Raw genomic sequence first — 22,686 nt, forward strand, 5'->3', positions numbered from 1 at the left:
TGAAATGGGCGTCAGAATCCCTTCAGTATTTAGGGGTGCGAATCCCTATGCGTACCACAGCACTTTATCAGTTAAATATTAGTAGAAGACTAGAGGCGCAGAAAGAGCAATTAAAAACATGGAGAGTCTTGCCACTTAATTTGCACGGGAGGATACATCTGTATAGGATGGTGGAGTTCCCGCGGTGGCTCTACTTGTTGCAGACCCTCCCACTGCGGTTGAGGGGCAAAGATTTAAATCTGATAAATAAGGGGATAAGGAAATTTATATGGAGAGCTTCGAAGCCTAAACTGCCGTTAAAGTTACTGATGGGGCCCTGGAAGGAGGGGGGGATGGGTCTCCCAGATATACGTCGCTATAACCAAGCGTGCTTACTAAGGCACTTAGGGGACTGGTTTATGGACAGACAGGATTTCACGTACAGAAGATTAGAGCAGGAATATTTTAAACCATACCACTTATACTACCTGCTACAGTGCCCAAAGAAAGTGTTGCCGAGCCCGATGAGAGGCAGTGTACTGTTGAGCCCATTGAGAGAGGCATGGCGGGACTTAGTTCATAGTTGGGGTCTGGCGGTGGATAGCTCTGACCTGTTGCCCATTCAGGGCAATCTGAGCTTCAAACCAGGGATGGACAATATAGTGTTCCGTAGGTGGGCTGAAATGGGAATCACAAGGCTAGAACATGTTTTGGGATCTAGAGGTCAGATGCTGGAGTTGGGGGCCTTGGGGGTAGGAATAGAGACCAGCTCCATGTTTGCACATTGTCAACTTGCACATTATGTTAGGTCCCTGGAGCCTGGGAAGTTGGGGGGTGGACATGGACGGCGCCTTAGAGCATTTTTTCGATCAGTGCCGGGGGATCACCTATCAGTTTCGGGTCTTCAGAGAGCTTTGGGGGAGCAAAGTAGGGGGAGGGATACAGGGAACATACTGCAACGCTGGGCCCAAGATCTGCAACGACCTAATTTGAGTCTTGATTTTCAGAAATTAATTGCACGCATTCCCACGCTGTCGGGTAATGCGACACTGCGTGAATGTCAATTTAGAATCACGTATAGAGCATACATGACCAAGGGTCAGGTATTCCGATTTGGAGGTGTCCAAGATCCGACCTGTATGAAATGTGGACTGGGAGAGAGTACATGGTTTCACTCGCTATGGGAATGCCCAAAAATAAAACGTTATTGGGGGGATATAATTAAGTATTTGGAATCAGTGTTACAGGGAGGTGTTCTTTCTTCCCCAGAGGGATTCCTGCTTGATAGATATGAAGTCTTTGGGCAGTATAAGGGGGGGACTCGGCAGTTCATTCGCAAGGCGGGAATTATAGGGAAAAAACTTATTATGGAGGCGTGGATGCAGGAGGAGCCGCCGGACTATTGGTACTGGAGGAACCGCTTACATGAGCTGATGATGCAGGAACGTAGGCTGGTGGGATGCTCCCCTAGAAGACGGAAGGCGTTCTTGAAGATCTGGGAGCAATATATTCAAACTCTGTCAGCCAAGGCTCGCAGTTTTGTTTTGAATCGCCTTTGAAGTTTTTTTTGGGTTTTTTTTCGCTTTAGCTTCATTAGTTATTGGTGGTTTGGGGGGAGGGGGAGGGAGGGAAGGGTGGGAAGATAAGGTATGGGGCCTGTAGGATAAATATCTGTTAAGGAAGCTTGTCTCAATGGGAGGGGGCGGGATGATTGGGTAAGCGGTAGCGTTATGTGTTCAAAGGTGTCTTAAAGGGGGAATGGGGTTGGAATTCATCACTGTTTATAAGTCAGTTTAATAGTGTTATACTCCATGTTGTACTACAGAATGGATAAATGTTTATTAAGGGAGGGAGGGGGGGAGATGGCATGGGGAGAAAATCAAAAATAATTTGACGTCGGAAGGAACACCGACAGATGCCTGTTGCATTAGTTCTGTTATTGATGTATTATTAATGAATGAAAGATGATGAAAGCTGTTTATTCTGTGTGTTAAATTAATAAACAGATTTAAACATAGATCACAGACATTTGCGCTCCATTTAGGGAGCTTATTTCAGAATTCCCACTAATATTTATTTAGTTTCTGAATGTATATCGATACCGGCCTTATTTCATCTGGCTGCTTGTACAAAACACAAATGGATACCAGTCTCGTCTAGATTCTCTGATTTTTATATATAAATATATATATTTTCTTAGATTCATCCATTATTTTATTACTTTTTATCCTCTTATATCTGTTAATTGTTTGGCTTGCTAGTCCTTAGACTTGTTTGGTTTGCCAGTTGTATACTTTGAGAAGTTTGGGTTTTTTGCAAGGAATTACTACATCAATAATATACAGGTACCTTCTCTATATTAAATTATTTTATGGAATTCCTTTACATTTTGTTTTTTTTACAGTTAGTTTTTTACAGTTCCTCACGATACATTTTTTAATAAGCCATTTATAGTTAATCTTTTATATAATATCATTTTGAATATTTGTCTAAATATCATATTGGTATTAACAATGCTTCCTTTTAAATATCCCATGGGTTTACATAATATCTCAGGTTCAACATAATGTGAGCTATAAAGCATGCACTCTTACCATTCCTAAACAGGAACCATAATGTCATTCCTAGATACATTTTTAATATGATATTCTTAATTTCAAATTTATCATTTAATGGGTTTATTAATGTTTTATAATTTTTTTAAATTTTTTTAATTAAAACGTTTATTATTTATTAAAACTAAATTAAACAGATTTCATAATCGTGCACATATTTGTAAATATATATGTAAGACGTTTTTGAAATACTTTTACTTTATATACGTATAAGTTTGTATCTTATTTTGATTTTTATTTAGATTTTTTAGTCATGTATGATTTAATTACTTTATTATGTATATGTTATATACTGTTTTAGGGACGCCTGAGGCAGGCCAGAGTGGCCGAAACACGACTCGTGTCGAGTCCAGGATTCATCAATAAACTTTTGCTATGAACTTTCATGAGTCCAGTAGAAGTTTTTTGACGTAATCTATTTTGTCTGCTTCACTGTGACATTGCTCTTTGTTTTGACTAGTGCGAAGGTTTGTTTTCTTCTGTTATTGTCTAAGAATTCACATCTACAATCTGCACTGTCCCTGCTTGCCAGTCTTTTAGATGTGTGCATTTCTTGTATTAACTCATCTCCTCTCTGTCCCTAGGTAGGTCTGAGGATATATGGGAACCCTCGGCATGGACTGTTGATCTCCATGATGGCTGGAATGGCCATGTCCATGTACCTCTTTCGGATCACAGTCACCCCAGATTCTTCAAAGGTAATCCACTTGGCGAGAGAAAAAGAGGAGGTTTAGATTCTGATAAAACCGGATCATTTTGTGTGCAGAAGGGATATAACTAAGCATGGTGATGTGTTTACCTGTGCTCTGTAAAGCAAGACTGCCAGTCTGTGAGAGCTAAAGCAATCTCATGTGACGAGCTAGGTGTTCTTCGTTAATAAGACAGTATTTATGTATGTATTTGGATTTTGCTCGCACTTTTTTAGTAGTAGCTCAAGGTGAGTTACATTTATGTACCCTGAGAGGTTCTCAACCCAGTTTTGAGACACTCTAGCCAGTCAGGATGCTCACAGTGAATATGCATGAGATAGATTTGCATACTGTGGAGGCAGTGCATGCAAATTTATCTCATGCATATTCATTACAGATATTTTAAAAACCAGACTGGCTTGGGGTTCCCGGAGGACTGGGTTGACGAACCCCCTACTAGTGGGCGGCGACGCAAGGAAGCCGAGCCCCAACCTTATTTTTCTCGTGGTCACTCCTTGTAACCTTAGGCGAGTCCTTTGTCTCGCATTGCTTCAGGTACTTGCTCAGTAAACTGATGGGACAGGGACATTCATCGTAATTACACAGAGGTGCAGACATGTAGCAGCACTGTAATATAGTGCTCTGTCCAGTCCCTGCTTCAGCTGGTTCTAGACCTGCGGACCTGGAAGGGGAGGAGAAACGGGTGGGGTGGGGTGGGGTGAGAAAGCAGGCAAGGGCTTTGCAAGGAACCACTTATATACAGTGATTGATGTTGGAGGAAAAACTTTGCACATGAGAGCTGGTACTGAATGGGAAAGACATGTGCTCACACAGCTTGAACACGGCATTTGCTATGATTCTAGATGAAAAAATAATCCCAGGTTTTCCTTGTTCTTTCTCTTAACTTTCCCTCTCCTCAGGAAGGTGGTCTCTGGACTGTTGCTGTCCACCCTTTTGCTGCTGTCCTCGGGTTACCGGAGCAAGAGGTTCCTATTCTCTTCCTTTCTCCTTTCCGTCTTCTTTCTCTGTCCTTGCTAGTTCCATAGGATTTCTAATATGTCTCTAAAGAATAATGTAAGTTTTTTTTAAAAGAAATTCATGGCTTTCTCTCAGTTCACTGTCTGCCAGTGTATATCTACCTACTTTGTTCTCACAGGCTGGACTCCATTTCTGGTCTCTTCTCTCCCTCCTCCTGTTGCTAAGATCCTTTTTGTGTCTGTCTTGTGCATGCCTGAATTCTACCACTGTTTTGGATCCCATAAGGCCCTTGATATCTTGCTATTCCAGGACTGGTGGAAGTGGCACAAAATTGTGACCTTACTGTGGGAGACCATGGGTCAGTTCAAACCAGAGCCCATAGTATAGTCTGTGCTTCTCTGTCCTTCCCAGTCCTGTGCTGATCCCTGTTCTGTAGATGGTGATCAGGGGAGGACAAGGGTGGCTACTCAGGCCAGAATATTTAAACTTCTGCTCCAGGCAGCAGAGGAAAACAACTTAGAACCATGCCACAGTTTTGTTTTTTTTCTGACAACCCAAGCCCAGATAAATTGGGGAGAGTTTCCTCAAGTAGGATGGGAAGAGTGAATTAGCAGTGTGTGTGGGGGGGGGGGGGGGGGGGGAATATAAGATTCATGTGTAGGATGATTAAGGGGATTAAAAGGAGGGGGGTGAGAGAGAGAGAGACAGGATTAACATTGGAAGTAAAGTGTGTAAGAGTGGATCCACTCTCTTCCTCTCCTGGAGTCAAGGAGAACACTTGGGCCACTAATGTGATGGGGGTGGGGGGGGGGGGGGAATCTGGAGCTGGGGAGCCCACTAGGGCAGCGGTGTGGGTTGTTTGAATTGTGGGACGGAAAGAAAAGAAGTCTGGAGTCTTTTTTTTCTTCTTTTATTTTTGTTTCAATAGATGTTTTGATTAATATTTCAAAAATAAAACAAAATACAAACTTCCATAACTGTGCACAATAAGGCCAATGCAGGTAAATCATGGCCCAACAGCGCAGTATGGTGAGATGAGTCTTAAGCAAAGATTTAAATTTTTTGAATGACATTTTTGCTTAGGCTTTTAATCTGCAGGCCTCAGATGAGGGCACAGTCATCTGCCTAGAATTTATTAGATAGACTGTGTCCTGCATTTTTTAATTTGTGGTTGTTTGCTCCGAGTGTTTGACCTATTTTAATTTTAATTGGTGTTCTTTTCTGATACTATAATTTTGAGTTTTGTACACGATTTTGACCTTGTTTAATATAGGTGGTATATCAAGCATTCATTAAACATAACGAAAACCATAAACCCCCAACTTCCTTACCCCCTCCCCCAACCTGTGGGGTTTATTTCCCTTCCTGCCTGTACATGAGCAGGGATTGGCTCACACATACTGAAAGAAAGAAACATATTTACTCGCAATGCAGCAAAAAGCTGCATATTCTGTGTTTTTTCTAACAGCTTTCACCACAGGAGAATTTGCATGCCAGTAGTTTACTGCAGTGTTTGAGTGTGTGTAGCCGCCACACCCCACCCCCTTACCTTCCTGCTGGTCTTTCACTCTCCTGCTCCTGTGTGTCAGGACCCGGGTTATCATGTTAACGCAATCACCCAGGTTCCGACACACAGGAGCGGGAGAGAGACAGACCCTGGCACCGGCCTGCCCTTGCCCCACCCCACCCCCCTTTTTGGCAGCCCTGAGGCCATGCACTGGAGCTTTATGGAGCATTCTTACAGCACTTTCTGTATCGAGACTTTTGAGGCGTGCATCATAAGTCATATGGAGGGGCATAATCGAACAGGGCGCCCAAGTTTTCCTGAGGACATCCTCGCAGGACTTTCCCGCGAAAGAGCGGAGAAACCCGTATTATTGAAACAAGAAGATGGGCGGCCATCTTTCGTTTTGATAAGACGGTTGGGGTCGACCTTAGAGATGGTCATCCTTAGAGATGGTCGTCCCCGGTTTTCGGCGATAATGGAAACCGAGGACGCCCATCTCAGAAGTGACCAAATCCAAGCCATTTGGTCGTGGGAGGAGCCAGCATTCATACTGCACTGGTCCCCCTGACATGCCAGGACATCAACGGGGTACCCTAGGGGGCAGTGCAGTGGACTTCAGAAAAAGCTCCCAGATGCATAGCTCCCTTACCTTGTGTGCTGAGCCCCCCAAAACCCACTCCCCACAACTGTACACTACTACCATAGCCCTTAGGATGAAGGGGGGCACCTAGATGTGGGTACAGTGGGTTTGTGGTGGGTTTTGGAGGGCTCACATTTACCACCACAAGTATAACAGGTAGGAGGGGATGGGCCAGGGTCCGCCTGCCTGAAGTACCCACTAAAACTGTTCCAGGGACTTGTATACTGCTGTCATGGAGCTGGGTATGATATTTGAGGCTCGAAAATTTTTTTTTTTTTTTTTAGGGTGGGAGGGTGTTAGTGACCACTGGGGGAGTAAGGGGAGGTCATCCCTGATTCCCTCCAGTGGTCATCTGGTCATTTAGGGCACATTTTTGTGGCTTGGTCGTAAAAAAAAAAAAAAAGGACCAAGTAAAGTCAGCTAAGTGTTCGTCAGGGACGCCCTTCTTTTTTCCATTATCGGACAAGGACGCCCATGTGTTAAGCATGCCCCAGTCCCGCCTTCGCTATGCTTCCGACATGCCCCCGTGAACTTTGGTCGTCCCTGCGACAGAAAGCAGTTGAGGACGCCCAAAATCAGCTTTTGATTATGCCGATTTGGGCGACCCTGGGAGAAGGACGCCCATCTCCCGATTTGTGTTGAAAGATGGGTGCCCTTCTCTTTTGAAAATAAGCCTGATGGTTTACTATAGTGCAGCCCATGTACTGCATCTGTAGTGAGATTTAAGAGAGGATGCATATCTTCCGTTCAATGAGTTCACCAGTGAAACTTTTTGTCATTTTTAGGAAAGGCCTGATGCACTGGATCATGAGTAGGGAGAGAAAGTAGTACCTTAAAAAAAAAAAAAAATTAGTCTTACTGCTTTGTAAAATTATACATTTTGTATAGTTTTTTATTCTTCCAAAACCAGTAGAATTTGGAAAGAAATATACAAAAGGGATTGAGAATGTCCTTTGGTCTGGGGGCAAAATAATTCTCCAGAAAGTTAATGGAATGGGATGAAACTTGGCACATCAGAAATGGTTGTGTCTGGAATCTCAATAAAATTTTCTATAAATTAAAAAAAAAAAGGTCAAAATTGGATTGGGGTTCTAGAGACCCCCCCCCCCTCCCAAAAAAAAAAAAAAAAAAATTACCTAATGCATTTGTGTGGGAGCAGTCGGGGGAACAAAATAATGGAAAAAACTGATTAAAAAACCCTCCAAAAAACTACCTCCTATTCAAAAATGGACTGAGGGTTCAAGAGAAATTTGCGCAGTGTGTTATCTATGGGAGCAGTTCCAGCTTCTGTGGCATAGAAACTCTCATATAGTGAAACATAGCAGTCAGGGAATTCTTCCTTTCAAACTTCTTTCCCTGTTCTCTACTCTCCCAGCACCAAGCATTATCCCTCTGCAACTGCTCCACCACCCTACAAACTGCCCCCCACCACCAAACCTACTCCCTGAAACTTGCTCCAAGCCCTAGAGACTGCTGTTTGCAGCTTTAGCACGATTCTACAAATTATCCACACTAATTCTGTATCACCCCGTAAACTGCCCCACCACCTCCTGCTACCCTGCACAGGTACAGCACATGCAGTGTGTGCGCACACAGGTTGGAAAGGATGTCATGAGCCATGCTTTGCATGCTTTCACCACATGTTTTCATTTAGTAAAACACTTGACCACTCATTTAGTCCTAGTGCTTTCCTGGCTACCTTGGGGAAACTGGTGAGACTGAATCAGCGTAGGAGGTTTAGCATCTGAATATTGCTCTCGTTTCACAGCTTTGGATCTTAACACTCGGAGCCATCTTTGGGTTTTCCTCTTATGGACCAATCGCACTTTTTGGAGTGATAGCCAATGAGAGTGCACCAGCTAACCTCTGTGGCACCTCTCATGCCATTGTTGCACTTTCAGCTAATAGTGAGTATGCCAACCTCTTCCTAATCCGTGTCAGAATTATTCAGTGCTCCCTCTGTGTTACAGTGCCCTGTAAGGCCAATAGAGGTGGGAGGTTAGACTTAATGGGGAACAGAAAAAGGAGGACCAGTCTATTTCTTTGGACCAGTAGCCTGAGAACCAGGGAAGCCAGGATTCAGTCCCGCTTCTCACGCTGATGCTCCTTGGGACTGTCACTTCACTCTCCAAGACCTTAGGTACAACTTAGAATCAAGGCTACTTGGCTGAGGAAAGGGAAGTAATTAACAGCCAAATTCAAGTGTGCAGAAGAAGGCTGATGCTTTATTTTCACTTATTTTAGCAACTACATCTATTTATTGGGAGAGATTTCTTAAAGCTGGGGGGTAGAGGTTTTCTTTCTAAAATCATTCCAAAGCATTCCTTCAGAGTCACTATTCGGAGCCTACTGTCACATTTGCTGTCTTTGACAGATTTCAGCCACCCAGCCAGTATTTACCTGCATATATATTAAAGCTCTCATTATAGACCTGAAGCTATGCTGTACATAAATTTGATGGTGAAATCAGCCTGAGCAGATGCCTGCGTACACTGTTTTCCCCGAAGTTTCAGTTCAACAGGGGAATCCATCCAAAATACTGAGCCATGAGAGGTGAATATGGCAGATATCTGCAGTATGAAGGATATGGAGAAATTAGGTCTTGCTTGATAAATGTTCTTTCCATTAGTCCTTCCCACTATTCCAGAACCTGTGGGATAGTTGTGACAATCAACCAGCAGGTGGAGATAGAGAACCGAAAACTGACCTGAGACACATCTGTCTTGGCATCCAGTCCAGCCCCTCAGTATTTACATAGACAAGCAGTAAGGATAAATTCAGGATAAACACAACTTAAAACAACTTGCTAACTAGACTAGCAAACGTGTGGACCTCTCTCATCTCTGGATAACTTATAGAGAACAGGAGCTATGCAAGATGACAGTTATTTGACCCATTACTTTGCACTGATTAAACATCTCAGAAACCTCGGGCGGGCCTCTGGAATAATGGAAAGAAAATGATTAGGTAAGACCTAATTTCTCCTTCCATTATGTAGCTTCCTGCTATTCCAGAACCTGTGTGCAATGTTTAAAAGCAAACCACTAGAGTGAGTGGAATCCTGGTGCCACTGTCCTGAGGACCGAAGCCCCAAAACTGGCTTCCAACTGCCGCAACATCCACCCTGTAGTGCTTGGCAAAGGTATGCAGTGTAGACTACGTCACTGCCTTGCAAACATCTGCTGGAGATAGTAAGGTAGTCTCCACCCATGATGTCTCTTTATAGAATGAGCCCGGAACCAATGGGTAGAGGTGAGCCATGGTTCTTTCCACTCTCAGCCCCGTGGTAACCATAAGGTCCTCTAATAATTGACAAAAGGTAGAACTCCTGATGCTGAAGCAGAAGGAGGAGTGGCCTAGTGGTTAGGGTGGTGGACTTTGGTCCTGGGGAACTGAGTTTGATTCCCACTTCAGGCACAGGCAGCTCCTTGTGACTCTGGGCAAGTCACTTAACCCTCCATTTCCCCATGTAAGCCGCGTGGAGCCTGCCATGAGTGGGAAAGCGCGGGGTACAAATGTAACAAAAATAAAATAGATACTATTGGAGATTCTACATGGAATGTTGCTATTATTGGAGATTCCACATGGAATGTTGCTATTCCACTAGCAACATTCCATGTAGAAGGCTGCGCAGACTCGCAGAAGCCTGCGCGGCCACATTGGTGATCTGCAAGGGCTGATTTCTACATGGAATGTTGCTAGTGGAATAGCAACATTCCATGTAGAATCTCAAATAGTAGCAACAGTGGAGGAGTGGCCTAGTGGTTAGGGTGGTGGACTTTGGTCCTGGGGAACTGAGGAGCTGAGTTTGATTCCCACTTCAGGCACAGGCAGCTCCTTGTGACTCTGGGCAAGTCACTTAACCCTGCATTGAGCCTGCCATGAGTGGGAAAGCGCGGGGTACAAATGCAACAAAAAAAAAAGACTCCTCAATGGAAAGCACCAGTACTGCCTCAGAAATAAGAGTACTGAGCTACTCTTTATAAAACTACCTCAGTACTTTCGGGTCATCTCCCTCCTCTAATAGCTCCTCAATGATGGCTCCTCTGAATAGACCGATGAGGGAGTACAGACCTCCAGGAGCAGACAGATGAGGCTAAATGAGATCTCTTAGAAGCTGGAGGGGCAGCAGGGTGAGAAACTGAAGCACCTTGCAGCAGCTCTGATTGTCCCTGCTTCAGCAAATAGACTTGGTGTAAGAGCAATATAAACGCCAGAGAAAATGAAGATCCCGATGCAGCTGAATTCTCTGTCGGGCCCTGAGGTTGTAAAATGGTGGCTGTGCTCCTCGCGTGATCAGACAGAAGCTGTTCCTCACTGCCAGTTGCCTCTGACGAAGTGGCGCCTGTTCCCATGCTCTCCTGCATCAAACTGCACACCAGCTGTGCTGGAGAGCTCAAAGTCCCAAGCATATTGGGATGCTGCACCAAATCTGAAGAAGTGCTGCGGCCATTTCCCCCACGGCCCGTGGGATTTCTGACTTGCACGCACTGCAGTACCCCAACGTCGGCCTGTGGGTTCCACAGTGGGAAAACCGCTTTACTGCCTCCACGGGAGTCGCCCCTGACTCTCGCAAGCGCAGCACAATACAGTCCTAAGCGGCTAGTCAGGATCCCTCCCCTGAACCGAGTAGAACTTGCAGTCCTCCAAGTGGTTCCGAGTCAAACTTTAATCAGACTTACCAGTGCCAGCTGCTCCCCTTAAGCTCAGTCGCCACAATTCTTACCCCAGATGACAGAGGTTCAGGACTGACGTTTTGTCATATGCTCTCCAGTAAATCTTTCCTTTTTTTTTTTAAAGGTGGTTGTGCTGGAAAAGGAGAGCTCCACAGAACGTAGGGGAGAGGTGAAGGGAGGGAAGAAGTAAATTCATAGGGCCCCTAAGACAGAGATCTGAAGACCTCCAGATATGACTCTGCAAACTCAAGCCACCTGCAAAGCTCAGTTGGGGCCCAGTTAACCAACTGGACCAGGAGCAACTCACTCAGAAGCAGAGGCTGAAAAGAATGTCCATTTACCTGCTAGAGAGAGAAAATACTGAGGAGCTAGAATGAATCCCAAGAGCAATATGTATCAGCTCAGTTTTCAGTTCTCTGTCTCTACTTGCTGGTTGATGAACACAACTGTCCCACAGGTTCTGGAAATAGTGGGAAGCTATGTAATGGAAAGTGCAATTTGTGCTCCATGTGTGGTGATGGGGACTCCCCGCACTGGGTTAGACTGAGGAAGCAAGTCATTGTGGGGGTTGTGGCTGAGCTCCTCTAGGAAGCAGAGCATTGTAAGGGCCACAGCTTGAGCAGGACTGCCCCTGAGCAGTACTGAAAGGTATGGATTTGAGCTGCATCCAAAAGAGACAGGTGGGGGGTGGGGTGGGGGAGAAGCGCTATCTGGAAGTCACTGAAGCAATTGCATCTGACCTGAGCTGGAGCACAGTAGGGCACTCTTAAGATCACAGTGGCCTGAGCTGTCCTATTGCGCAATCAGGGAAGCTGGTTACTTTCAGGAAGTGACTGATGAAACCACAGTTGTCCCAGTTTTAGAACAGACTACTGAAATGTGTGTTTTGTTTTCTCTTTAGTTGGAGGATTCCTGGCTGGATTACCTTTCAGCACCATTGCAAAGTACTACAGCTGGGACATTGCCTTCTGGGTAGCAGAAGTGACATGTGTGATAACCACACTAGTGTTTTTCCTGTGTCGGAACATCTGTACTAAGATGGGACGAGTGCCTAAAAAGGAAGACTGAGATCAGGAGGAAGCGCAAGTGATGGAGAATGATCTGACCTAATTGTGAAATGGCAGAGACATGCAAACTGTTCTAAATCTGGGCTCTCTCTCTGCTACTCATTAGAACCAGTGAAGCGATCATTAGGATCGTGCTTTGGAATCACTGCACAACTTTAAGGCCAGGCTTCTCTGGATGGGCAATGCAGCTAGTTAAGTGGCTTCACGTTGTATGTGCGATAGTTTGCCAGTTTTATTTTTAAAGTGCTAATGCACAATATCCAGATTTTTGCTCCAGGACAGGAAACCTGGGATTGAGGGCCAGAAATAGATTCATTTAGCCCTTTTTTCAGTTAGCCTTCAGCCCTATATGTCCTTTTAATTATGCTTCCCACTCAGGGCGCTGCCCGCATTGTTTTTTTGTAGGTGGCAGTGGGCATTTTCATTTTTGAACATTTGGCTACTGCTGGTTTAATGAAACCTAGGTCTTGGGTTCCAAACTGAATATCCAGGTCTGGGGCAGGCACTGGGAGTTACCCAGGTACCGCTGCTTAAAGTGGAACAGCCTTTTTGCTTTAAGTTAAGCAGGTACCCATCTGAGTACTGGTACCGACTAGTAACAGTGCCTGGATCGTGCCGGACTTTGCCCCTCCACTAACTGGAGAATATGGTAGGGATTGGTGCAGATATTTAGTGGCACTCTCCAGTTAAGTGCAGGTCAATATCTGCTTCGGGCCTGGTTCACCTTCAATTTCCACAGGATACTTATGAGCCCAAATGGCAGCAAATGCAGTACCGTAATTGAATGTTCGAGAGAGTGCGAGTTCTTGCTTTATGCATTTCATTCAATGCACCTAGCTACAGTGTTACCGCTGTTGTTGCTTCCCGTCTGTTCCAGACAGCCTTCAGTTTTGTGTTACTAACTCTGCTATTAGACGATGGTAGATATTCACTACAGCTGCAGGTTTTTTTTTTTCTGTGCCTCCAGTCATTCTACCTTCATATCTTACCCCCTCATTGCTGAGGTGTTTTATTGGGGGGGAGAGGGAGAAAGAAATCTTGGTGTATCCTGTGGAAATCCCCAAATATTTAAAGCTTTTCTCATCTCTCCCTTTTCCTCTGGCAGAAAAAACCCCCCACATAATTGTATAATAAACCTTCTAAGTAGTGAAAGAGCTGATCCTCAAATACACCTGTTCAGTTATAAGTTAGAGATACAGCTGTGTTGCATCTTCTAAGAGATGGGAAAATTAATACAGTAAAAAGTTTTATCTTGCAGGAGTCAAGCTAGAGGTCAGAAAGAGCCAAGCAATGACCTCTTACAAATAAACTGTCATTAAAAAGTTAAAGCTGCAACTTTAGATTCTGTCCTGAGGAGCTGGCAGAAGCTATAGCTCCTTGTATGGGAGGAGAAGCAGAGCTAAGAAGTGTCTGCCCATGTAATACCAGAGCCACTGTAGCAGTGCTGAGTTTGCTGATTGCAGCTGTTACTAAGATGATTATACCAAACACTACTAGCAGACAGACTTCCAGAAGGCTGGTCTGCCTTATTCCAGCAAGCTGCCACAGTGTAATTATAGGGAGAGGCTGGGTTATCAGTGTGGATTATAGGTTGCAATTCCCCTTATGTTTATTACTGACCCTGTACTTTATGGGAAAGCTCATTGAACTGTACACAGAGCAAACCCTGTCTGACTATCCTAACCATGTATACTAGGCAAGACTGCACTTAGAAGAGTGAGATGAATGTGTACCATAAAACATACATATGTATTGAGTGGGAGGCCCACCCATGTGCACATTGCACTGGTTGTGCCTCTGTTTGGTTTTTAACCACTGCACTATAGTACTGGAACTGCAGGCTAAGGCAAGTGCCATGTCCACCATCTTTCTACCTCAGGCACCAGAGCTTCAGTTTCAGTGTCCCACAGGACTGTTTACGAGGCTGAGCCTATGGAAGCTAAACTTTCATTGTGCTTTCATTCTGGGTTAAAGTATGTGATCCTGGGCCTGTTTTCTTAAATATAATTTAATTACTGCATTAGATGTAGCATTTAATCTGCACCACTGCTTTGATTACTAAAGTTGATATTAAGCACAGGCCGGCCTGCCTGTTGTGCACTAACCCCTCCTCCCCTTCCAGGGTCAGTTGCTACCAGAGCCTAGAAGTATTCCATTGTTCAGAGAAAGAAGTGAAAATGCCAACCACTGCTAGAGCACATAGCATATCTGCCCAGCTCTAGCAAAGCAAGTAGTTAATATTCATATCCCAGGAACTAGCCAGAGATTAATGGTGCTTTTAATAAGGGGTAAATTAGGTCTTGTTTACAGCCTGTGAAACAATAAAACTGGATAAGACCTAGATCTGACTAATGACTGAGATACCTCCATCAGTGAAGCATGAGATTGTTCCTGGAGTTTGAAAGGTGGCCTGCAGCAGCAACAGATTCTCTGACAGGGTATTGCATGAAAAATGGTGGGTGCTATTTCCTCTCTGCTCGTAAGGCTTCAAATAAAGCCTCACCTTCTGTGTGCATGAGTTGTATTCTTAGTGAACCAGGAGCTGAACCTGGCTGTAGACTTACACAGCACATTCAATACAAGCCCTGCCAGGCTCCCCTGTAATAAATTACACAATGCACTAGAATGTTTAATATTTATAGAACCCTCAAGCAAGAACACAACCTTCATAACTTAAGTATAGATTATATACAATCAGGAAGAAGACGGCCCAGCACATCCTCACTCTTAAGGTGATCCAACTAAGCGAAGCAGCCTGGGTGTGCTATTGCCTTAACTTGCTGTAACAGTGCTTGTGCCCCCCCCCCCCAAACTCTTCTCATTGTTTCTACTTGTGTCACAACACTGGTCTGTTTGGGGAAAGGAGGGAACAGCCATAGCAGCCTCGAACAGTCAACATGTATCACGTGATTAGATGCACTTCCTGCTGCCACCAGAAGTCCATCATGATCCCGGTCCAAAAGTTCCAGCTTTCTCAGCCACTTCCAGTGCAAGTTTCAGGTTCTGATCAAAGAGCTCACACCTGCAATCAAGCACAGCTGTCAGTACTTAAGTAACAGAGTAAGTGACAGGAGCAGATCCTGTCTGTCCATCAAGGTGTTTAATGTTATAACTATTTTCAGTGCAGGTGCCCTCCCATGCCTTCTGTTAAGGGGGACCGTAGCATAGTAGCTACTGATTGATTTGGATTTATTAACTGTCTTAATGAAGCGATTCACCCAAGGCAGTGTACAACTGTTTAAACATAAAACTTACAATTTTGTTAACTCCGTAACAATAGTAAAAAGGAATACAGCATAAATACAGTTGAGGTAAACCTGGAACTGGCAAATTGTAACTTAGCAAGAGTACCAACACGATACAGTTTCAGAAATATATACATTTAACAGCACTGTAGAACAATCATATAGAAAACATGATATATGGCAGGAGAATGGCAATCACTGCTGCAAAGTGGAGTGGAGGAGTGGTTAGAGTGGTGGACTTTGGTCCTGGGGAACTGGGTTCGATTCCCACTGCAGGCACAGGCAGCTCCTTGTGACTCTGGGCAAGTCACTTAACCCTCCATTGGCCCAGGTACAAATAAGTACCTGTATATACTATGTATACCCCACAGAAAGGCAGCATATCAAGTCCCAGTTCCCAATTTCAGATTCTACATGGAATGTTGCTACTATTGGAGATTCTAGATGGAATGTTAATGTTGCTATTCCACTAGCAGCATTCCATGTAGAAGCCTGTCCTTGCAGCCTTCTGTTTCTGTGAGTCTGACATCCTGCACGTACGTGCAGGACGTCAGACTCAGAAACAGAAGCCTGCGCGGCTGCAAGGGCAGGCTTCTACATGGAATGCTGCTAGTGGAGGAGTCGCCTAGTGGTTAGTGTGGTGGACTTTGGTCCTGGGGAACTGGGTTCGATTCCCACTGCAGGCACAGGCAGCTCCTTGTGACTCTGGGCAAGTCACTTAACCCTCCAAACTCACCTCACTTACCAAACCTAAGCAGAGATTATCTTCTTTAGCAAATAATTCCTTACCTGTAACAGCACTTAAAGAAGCTTTTTAAGTCACTGAAAAAAAGGGCACAGCACAGTCTTGAAACAGACTGTATAATTGTTACTTAAGGACATAAAAAGCACAAAGGTTTCAGCCATTTCATATTTACCTGATTGGCATCTCCAAGGAGTAGAAAGGGTTCTTCAGAGCAAAGTCAGAATAAAGCTCATAGATCTTGCGAAGAAGGGAATCGATACCAGCCTGTCGTGGATCTGCCAGTACCACAAACTTGATGCCTGGAAGTGATAATTGCCATTAGATTGTGATGAATAGAAATGTTTTACATAAGTAAAGAAAGAAAGATTGATTTTGGAAGGGTGGGAGGCAGCCAGGGCACACAAGAGTCAGTATTCTGTCTTCTGGAGCAAGAGTAGAAGGGAAATAAAACTGAAAGTGGCACCTTTATTTTAAAATAAACAAAACATTGGGTACTAAAAAAACAAATAAGAGAATCAAGAGACAGCATGAGTGTTTGCTCAATAATTTGAAACTCTAGAGCCAAAAAGGGAAATGGGCAGTGGGCAGAGTGATGGTACAACAGCTTCCAATGAGACTGGGGGAATCATATTTAGGGGGGAGGGGGTATAGATATTTATTTTATTGCATTTGTATCCCACATTTTCCCACCTATTTGGGGGCTCAGTGTGGCTTACAATACATTGTAATGATGGAAGTACAATTTGTTACAACACAATTATGGTTACATTGTGAGGAGTTAAGTTAAAACAAGGTCCCGGTATCGTTAAGGGGAATGAAACAGTGGGGAAGACAACCACCTCAAGTTGTTGGTGACAAAGTGGACTGCAACAGGGCTTGGTAATGGGACATGGAATCAGGGGGCTTTTGGGAATCATAGCAGCGAGAGAGAGAAAAAAAAAAAGTCAACTGACCCATCCAGTCTGTCCATTTGATGCTGTCCATTCTGCCAAGGACAGAACATTACATCACACCTATTCCAAGATGGTTACCATCTTTTTCCCTCTGTACCCCACTATCATGGGTAGATATGCATACAAGATCCTGTCATACTGCTAAATTAAAAAGGGGCCCTCTTAAAAAAAAAAAGCACCAAAATATAGACGTAGAATGTTTTAATGCAGGACTTTCTCACACCGCAGTAGATTGCCCCCCCCCCCCCCAAAAAAAAAGTCAATTCCCATGCAAATTTTCCATTAGAGCATGGAACTTCCAAAAAAATAATGCGGGAGCACTTAGTGCCTCCTATTTAGAAAGTGCTAAATGCTCCTGCGTTAAAGCCACATTATTAGTTTGTGTGCGCTAATCAGAATGTGCTGGCTTCCACACCCATTCCTCCCAAAAATTAGAAACAATTATATATTAGCACATGCCACTCCCCCGCCCCTTGTTAACCACATGTTAACTTTTTTACTAAACTGTGTTAAGCGCTAACAAACAAAAAAAAGTGGTGATTTTTCAGATCACTTGGAAACAGTCACAGACCCTGTCTTTTTTTCCTCTAAAATGGGTGCTTGAACAATAAAGTATTTCAGCAGGATGGGTTTACATAAAACAATTTAAAAAAAAGATGATGAGGCCTGCTGCCACTGGTGACCAAGGCTGGATAAGCATTTTCGTATGCTCGCAACAGATGGAGGGAGGCACATGAGAGAAATGGTATTGGTTTGCTTATGAAAATGTGTGTGTTCATCTACCCAAGGTGGTAGACAACCAGAGAGGAAGTTGAAGAAATATATGGTCTTTATCTTCCATAATTCACTACGGTGCCCTTTATACTAAAGCTTAGCGCAGGCACAAGTGCCATGGCCCATAGGTATAAAATAGAATTCACAGCACTTAGCATGCGCTAAGGTTTTAGTAAAAGGGCCACTGTGTTAAAAAAATTCTAAAACTACCCACATCGATTGATCTGTGTGTGTGTCATATAAGTTCCAGCACTGTGAAAACCTCAAAAGTAAGGCTCAAGAGAGAATTTTCAGTATGAAGGGAGCACTTCAAGGACTGCACAAGCTTGTCCTGGTGACCGACTCCTGCAGTCAGATTCTGTACATGCATGAGATTAATTTGCATATACTAGGTTTCCAAGATACACACTTTTTTTCTGGATATCCTGAAAACCCAATTGCTGTGCGGTTGCAAGGTAAGGTTTGGGAAGCCCCGACTTAGAAGGTAAAATCTTACCTGTGAGAGTCTGGAAACAGTGCAGTTTAAATGTATCTGTTTCTAACATTTCAATGCCAGAACTGCCCAGTTCAGGAGACAGTTGAGACCCAATGGCAAATAACCTTCATAAAACAAAAATATAAATTACACACAGGGCACCTTGCGGTGAACAGAATCTATGCAGCCACCTTCTCAAGGAAAAGACCTCGTCTGCTCTGCACAGGAAGATGCAAATCCTTGAGAAATAGTCTGGGGAGCATCGGAGAGGCAATTTATACACTCCTAATCTTGCATTAGAGTGGAAATGAGGCTTCGTGCACTGCTACAAACCAGCAGCTGTCTTCCAGAATCCATAGAACATTCTCAGCAATTGCATGCTGTGCTGCTAGAGAAGCTTTCACAAGGGGAATGGAAACAAACTCGGAAGCCTTCTTGTTAGGTGGGAAAGGCTACAGCGGCTAGGGCTCTTCAGCTTGGAGAAAAGACAGAGGTCTATAAAATAATGAGTAGAGTGGAATGGGTAGACGTGAATTGCTTGTTTACGCTTTCCAAAAATACTAGGACTAGGGGGCATGAGATGAAGCTACAAAGTAGTAAATTTAAAGGAAATCGGATAGAATATTTCTTCACTCATCATGTAATTAAACTCTGGAATTTGTTGCCAGAGAATGTGGTAAAAGCAATTAGCTTAGCAAAGGTTTGGAAACTTCCTAAAAGAAAAGTCCATAAGCCATTATTAAGATGGACTTGGGGTAAATCTACTGCTTATTTCTAGGATAAGCAGTATGAAATGTATTGTACTACTTTGGGATCTTGTCAGGTACTTGTAACCTGGATTGGCCACTGTTGGAAACAGGATGCTGGGCTTGATGGGCCTTCAGTCTGTCCCAGTATGTCAACGCTTATGTTCTTACATTAGGCAGACTGGATGAAATATGCAGGTCTTTATCTGCCATCATCTACTATGATACATGGAGCACAAGAACACAGCCTTTTTTAAGGGGGCGTGTTCTAGGCATGGTTTGAGTGTATTCTGTTTTTAGACGGCAAATGTGTTCTATAGAAAATTCCCACAACTGTTAGCTAACTTTTCAGCTGGGCCAGGGCTTTGAAGGAGACCTGTGTGTAGCCTCGGGTGTTCAATAAGAACTACCACGAAAAACCTAAAGTTTGCATTTTGGATGTTGGCTCCTTAATTAGCTCTATGCGGAGTTTTTTAAATTTTACATGGGGAAGTACCACTGCTAACACCATAAAGTCCCAAGTGATACTGCTTTTTTTTAACTAGCTTTTTAATAAAGCTTTACACAAAACTGTTGTCTCAGTGTCTCATCTATCTATATAAATGCAGATATACATTCCCCTTGCTACTTTACTATCCTCTTTACAAGCTCTCCAGTGCACAGCTGCCCTTTTCCCAATAACATGTTTGTAAACCGCTTTAATGCATAATTTTTAGGTGAATAGCGGTACATTTACAAATAAAAGACTTTTTAAAGATTTGCTTTTGTAAAATGGCTTCTTCTAATGCAGGTCCTGACAAATACCGTATATACTCTACTATAAGCCAAGATTTATGGGCCCCCCAAAAAAGGCAAAAAATTGGAGTCTTGGCTTATAGTCGAGTCCAGTGCTTTTCAAGCCATCTGTTTAAAAAATGTTTTAATTAAATTTAAAAATTAAATTAAAAATGTTTTAATTAAATTAAAAAAACAATTTTTTAATGCAGACCTGCCGTGCTTTCTCTGCCTGCGTTTACCTCTAGGCAGGGCTCAGGCTCTGGATTTTTAATTCTTCCTTGACGCAGCCTCAAACTCCTTATCTTCTCCTGCAGGGCAGGACTTGAACCCAGCCATTACATGTCACCCTTAAAAACTACAACACCCCCCAACTATCCTCAGGAGCTCAAACACTACCCTCTGCAGCATCTCAGCCAACCCAGGGTGCTGAAACCCAATTCAAGAATGGAACTGGGGAGCCTCTGCATTACAGTGTATCATGCTACCACTGAGCCATCAGACTGACCCAGCAGTGCCATGTCAAAGTGATTACTTGTAGTGCAGTGGTTCTCAAACCTGGTCCTCAGAGACATTTGCACGTAGTGGGGCACTGCATGCAAATTTCTCTCATGAACATTCATTGTGGATATGCTGAAAAGCTGACTGGCTGGCGTACCTCCAGGACCAGGTTTGGGAATCACTGCTGTAATGTGAAATATGTAGCTCTGAGCAGGGATACTGAATAAAAGACAAATTGACAATGAGTACACTCACGAATGGAACATGGAGGCCAGCATAAGCTTCTCGTTGGAGGTAAGACGAGGCCGCCCAAAGCGGATGGACACAGGGTAATTGGAGGAATTATTCAGATACTCCAGCACCTCCTTCCCATCAGCAGTGTATTTCCCATTCACATCAATGCCATTGATGGACAGCACAGCATGCCCAACTAGATCAATAAGACCACAACAGTTACCCAACAGATGCTGTAAGGACAGTTATTTATCTAAAACCTTACACACTACATTCCTGCATCTCTTAAGAATCTGCCCAAGGAAGCATACAATACAGTGTTGCAATACATTAAAAATACAAATGCACAAGAACAAACGACATAGCAGAAAGCAAATACTGCCACAAAGATGCAGCCATCCACCACCACTCTGTGTCTCAGAACACAGTATAATTATAATAATACTTGGATGGGGAGAACTGTGCAGATGTGACCCTGAAGCATCTATTCCTAGTGTACCATCCCTCAGCCTTACAGTTGCTCACAATAGTTGTCCTAAACAATACTCCTACATAAAGCAGGTTATTGTAACATGTCCCCACTAAAAACCTCTTTAACCTGTACAAGCAGAAAGCAGATTATAAACCCAGAAAACACATTAACAAAGACCAATTTTTCAACAAGTATTTCTCAACTGCTCGAAGAATTACTGACTGTCGGTGCCAGTGATAGTAGGAGCCAACTTTCCAAAATAATTGGGGGTATTAAACCCAAAAGAAGTTACCCTTCCTTGGACGCAGTCAAGGAACTTTTTCAATACTGGGGATGTTCAACCTATGCCAGGGATTATTCCTTTTCCAATTATTAAAAGACCAGTGGTGTGGAAACATCTCAACAGTACCCTGGAGAATTTTCCTACCAGATTCTATTGGGGGAGGGGGGATTATTTGTCCCAGTTCTATCAATTTGCCTCATGTATTTGTAGAGCACCATTACTAAAAATTACTTTACAGTACCACTGGCAGTATGTGCCAGCAGTAGTACAATAGATACTGAACACCCCTAATATTAACGAAGCTACTTCAGTGCGTCCAAGGAGAGTAATTTGTGACACTCGTCTGTGGGTCAAGGATTGACCACATTAGTCTTCACTGGACCCACAGATAAGGGCAATCTTTGAAAGTCAATTAAGTTGCTGCTGAGTATTAATATCGTTTGTATAGTAGTAGTATACAAGACATGACTATACACTGCACGTACAGTTTATATGAAAGCTCTACTACATCTCTCATAGGAGCCAACTTTTCAAAATGATTGGGGGTGTAAACTCCAAACAAATTGCCCCTTATTGATCACTATGTATGCATCTGCTCCATGCTAGGGGTGCTCGAGCGCCCCCAGAGTTGGCTCCTAGGTTCCCTCTCCCTGTCTTTCCTGCAGGTACACAGCTGGGCTGCTCTCACCCACCGCGGATCCCATCCCGTTGTCCGAATGACACCACCACGCGCTCGTCGTGCACCTTCAGCACTAGGTCCAGAGGGAAGCTGAAGGTCTTCTCGGTCTCGGAACGGGGCGAATAACTGTCCAGCTGATAGATGAGTCCGCCCGCCTTATTAACCACATACACACTAAAGATCGCCATCTCGCCCCGCCCTGGCGCCTCACGGGAAGTGTAGTTTGCAGCTGCAGCAGCAGCAGCGGGAGCTACAACTGGCTCTCCCCCCCCCCCCCCCCCGTTTCATTATGGGTAGTGTAGTCCCTGGGTGTTAAATAAGCAATAAACTACTAGGGCAAACGTGGCTTGAGCGTGCCCAGGGAGGCGTCATGGACCTCCTTGGACGGAAGAATCTGTATTATAACCAAAGGAGGTTTAACAGACCCTCCTTGCTGTAACCCAAAGAGGTAGCGCTTTAGAAATGTTAAGTAGTAGTAGTAGTAGTTTAACCTCCTTGGTCTAACCCGGAATGACTTTCAACTGCTTCCTGACGAGCTCCTAAATTAACAAATTTGTTTTCTTCAAACTTCATTGATGCAACACGTGTGATGCATATCCGCTAAAAGGTGTAAAATCGACCGCACGAAAGAGACATCGCTAAGCAATTATTTGA

General features: G+C 43.9%; 2 protein-coding genes across 7 annotated transcripts in view; one reads left to right on the plus strand and one right to left on the minus strand.

The window, feature by feature from the left end:
• Positions 1-14,664, plus strand: part of LOC115482198 (glucose-6-phosphate exchanger SLC37A4-like) — a 34,371-nt gene extending 19,707 nt beyond the window's left edge. For 5 of the 6 annotated variants that reach the window (XM_030221811.1, XM_030221808.1, XM_030221809.1 and 2 more), the window contains 4 exons: positions 3,179-3,292; positions 4,204-4,269; positions 8,177-8,315; positions 11,986-14,664. In XM_030221811.1, the coding sequence (XP_030077671.1) occupies positions 3,179-3,292; positions 4,204-4,269; positions 8,177-8,315; positions 11,986-12,152 (486 nt within the window). In that variant the 3' untranslated portion in view covers positions 12,153-14,664. The remainder of the gene's footprint in view (positions 1-3,178; positions 3,293-4,203; positions 4,270-8,176; positions 8,316-11,985) is intronic. The other variant, XM_030221812.1, reaches the window with a different exon arrangement.
• A 430-nt stretch (positions 14,665-15,094) lies between these two features.
• On the minus strand, positions 15,095-22,239 carry TRAPPC4 (trafficking protein particle complex 4). Its single transcript, XM_030221813.1, has 5 exons — positions 22,046-22,239; positions 20,620-20,794; positions 18,365-18,468; positions 16,314-16,440; positions 15,095-15,173 (listed from the first exon to the last, which is right to left on the minus strand). Exons 1-5 carry the CDS (start codon positions 22,218-22,220, stop codon positions 15,095-15,097), a joined length of 660 nt encoding a protein of 219 aa, XP_030077673.1. The 5' UTR covers positions 22,221-22,239.
• Between the last annotated feature and the right edge of the window lie 447 nt (positions 22,240-22,686).

This window comes from Microcaecilia unicolor, chromosome 12 (assembly GCF_901765095.1).
Source record: "Microcaecilia unicolor chromosome 12, aMicUni1.1, whole genome shotgun sequence".
NCBI classification, from domain to species: domain Eukaryota; kingdom Metazoa; phylum Chordata; class Amphibia; order Gymnophiona; family Siphonopidae; genus Microcaecilia; species Microcaecilia unicolor.

What these genes read in the sequence shown, in the direction of transcription:
- TRAPPC4 (XM_030221813.1), bottom strand. Translation starts at nt 22,220, where the DNA reads ATGGCGATCTTTAGTGTGTATGTGGTTAATAAGGCGGGCGGACTCATC. An exon ending in ACAACGGGATGGGATCCGCG is followed by an intron (nt 20,795 to 22,045) that starts GTGGGTGAGAGC and finishes TTATTGATCTAG; the next exon opens with TTGGGCATGCTGTGCTGTCC. An exon ending in CTGGCCTCCATGTTCCATTC is followed by an intron (nt 18,469 to 20,619) that starts GTGAGTGTACTC and finishes TGTTTTATGAAG; the next exon opens with GTTATTTGCCATTGGGTCTC.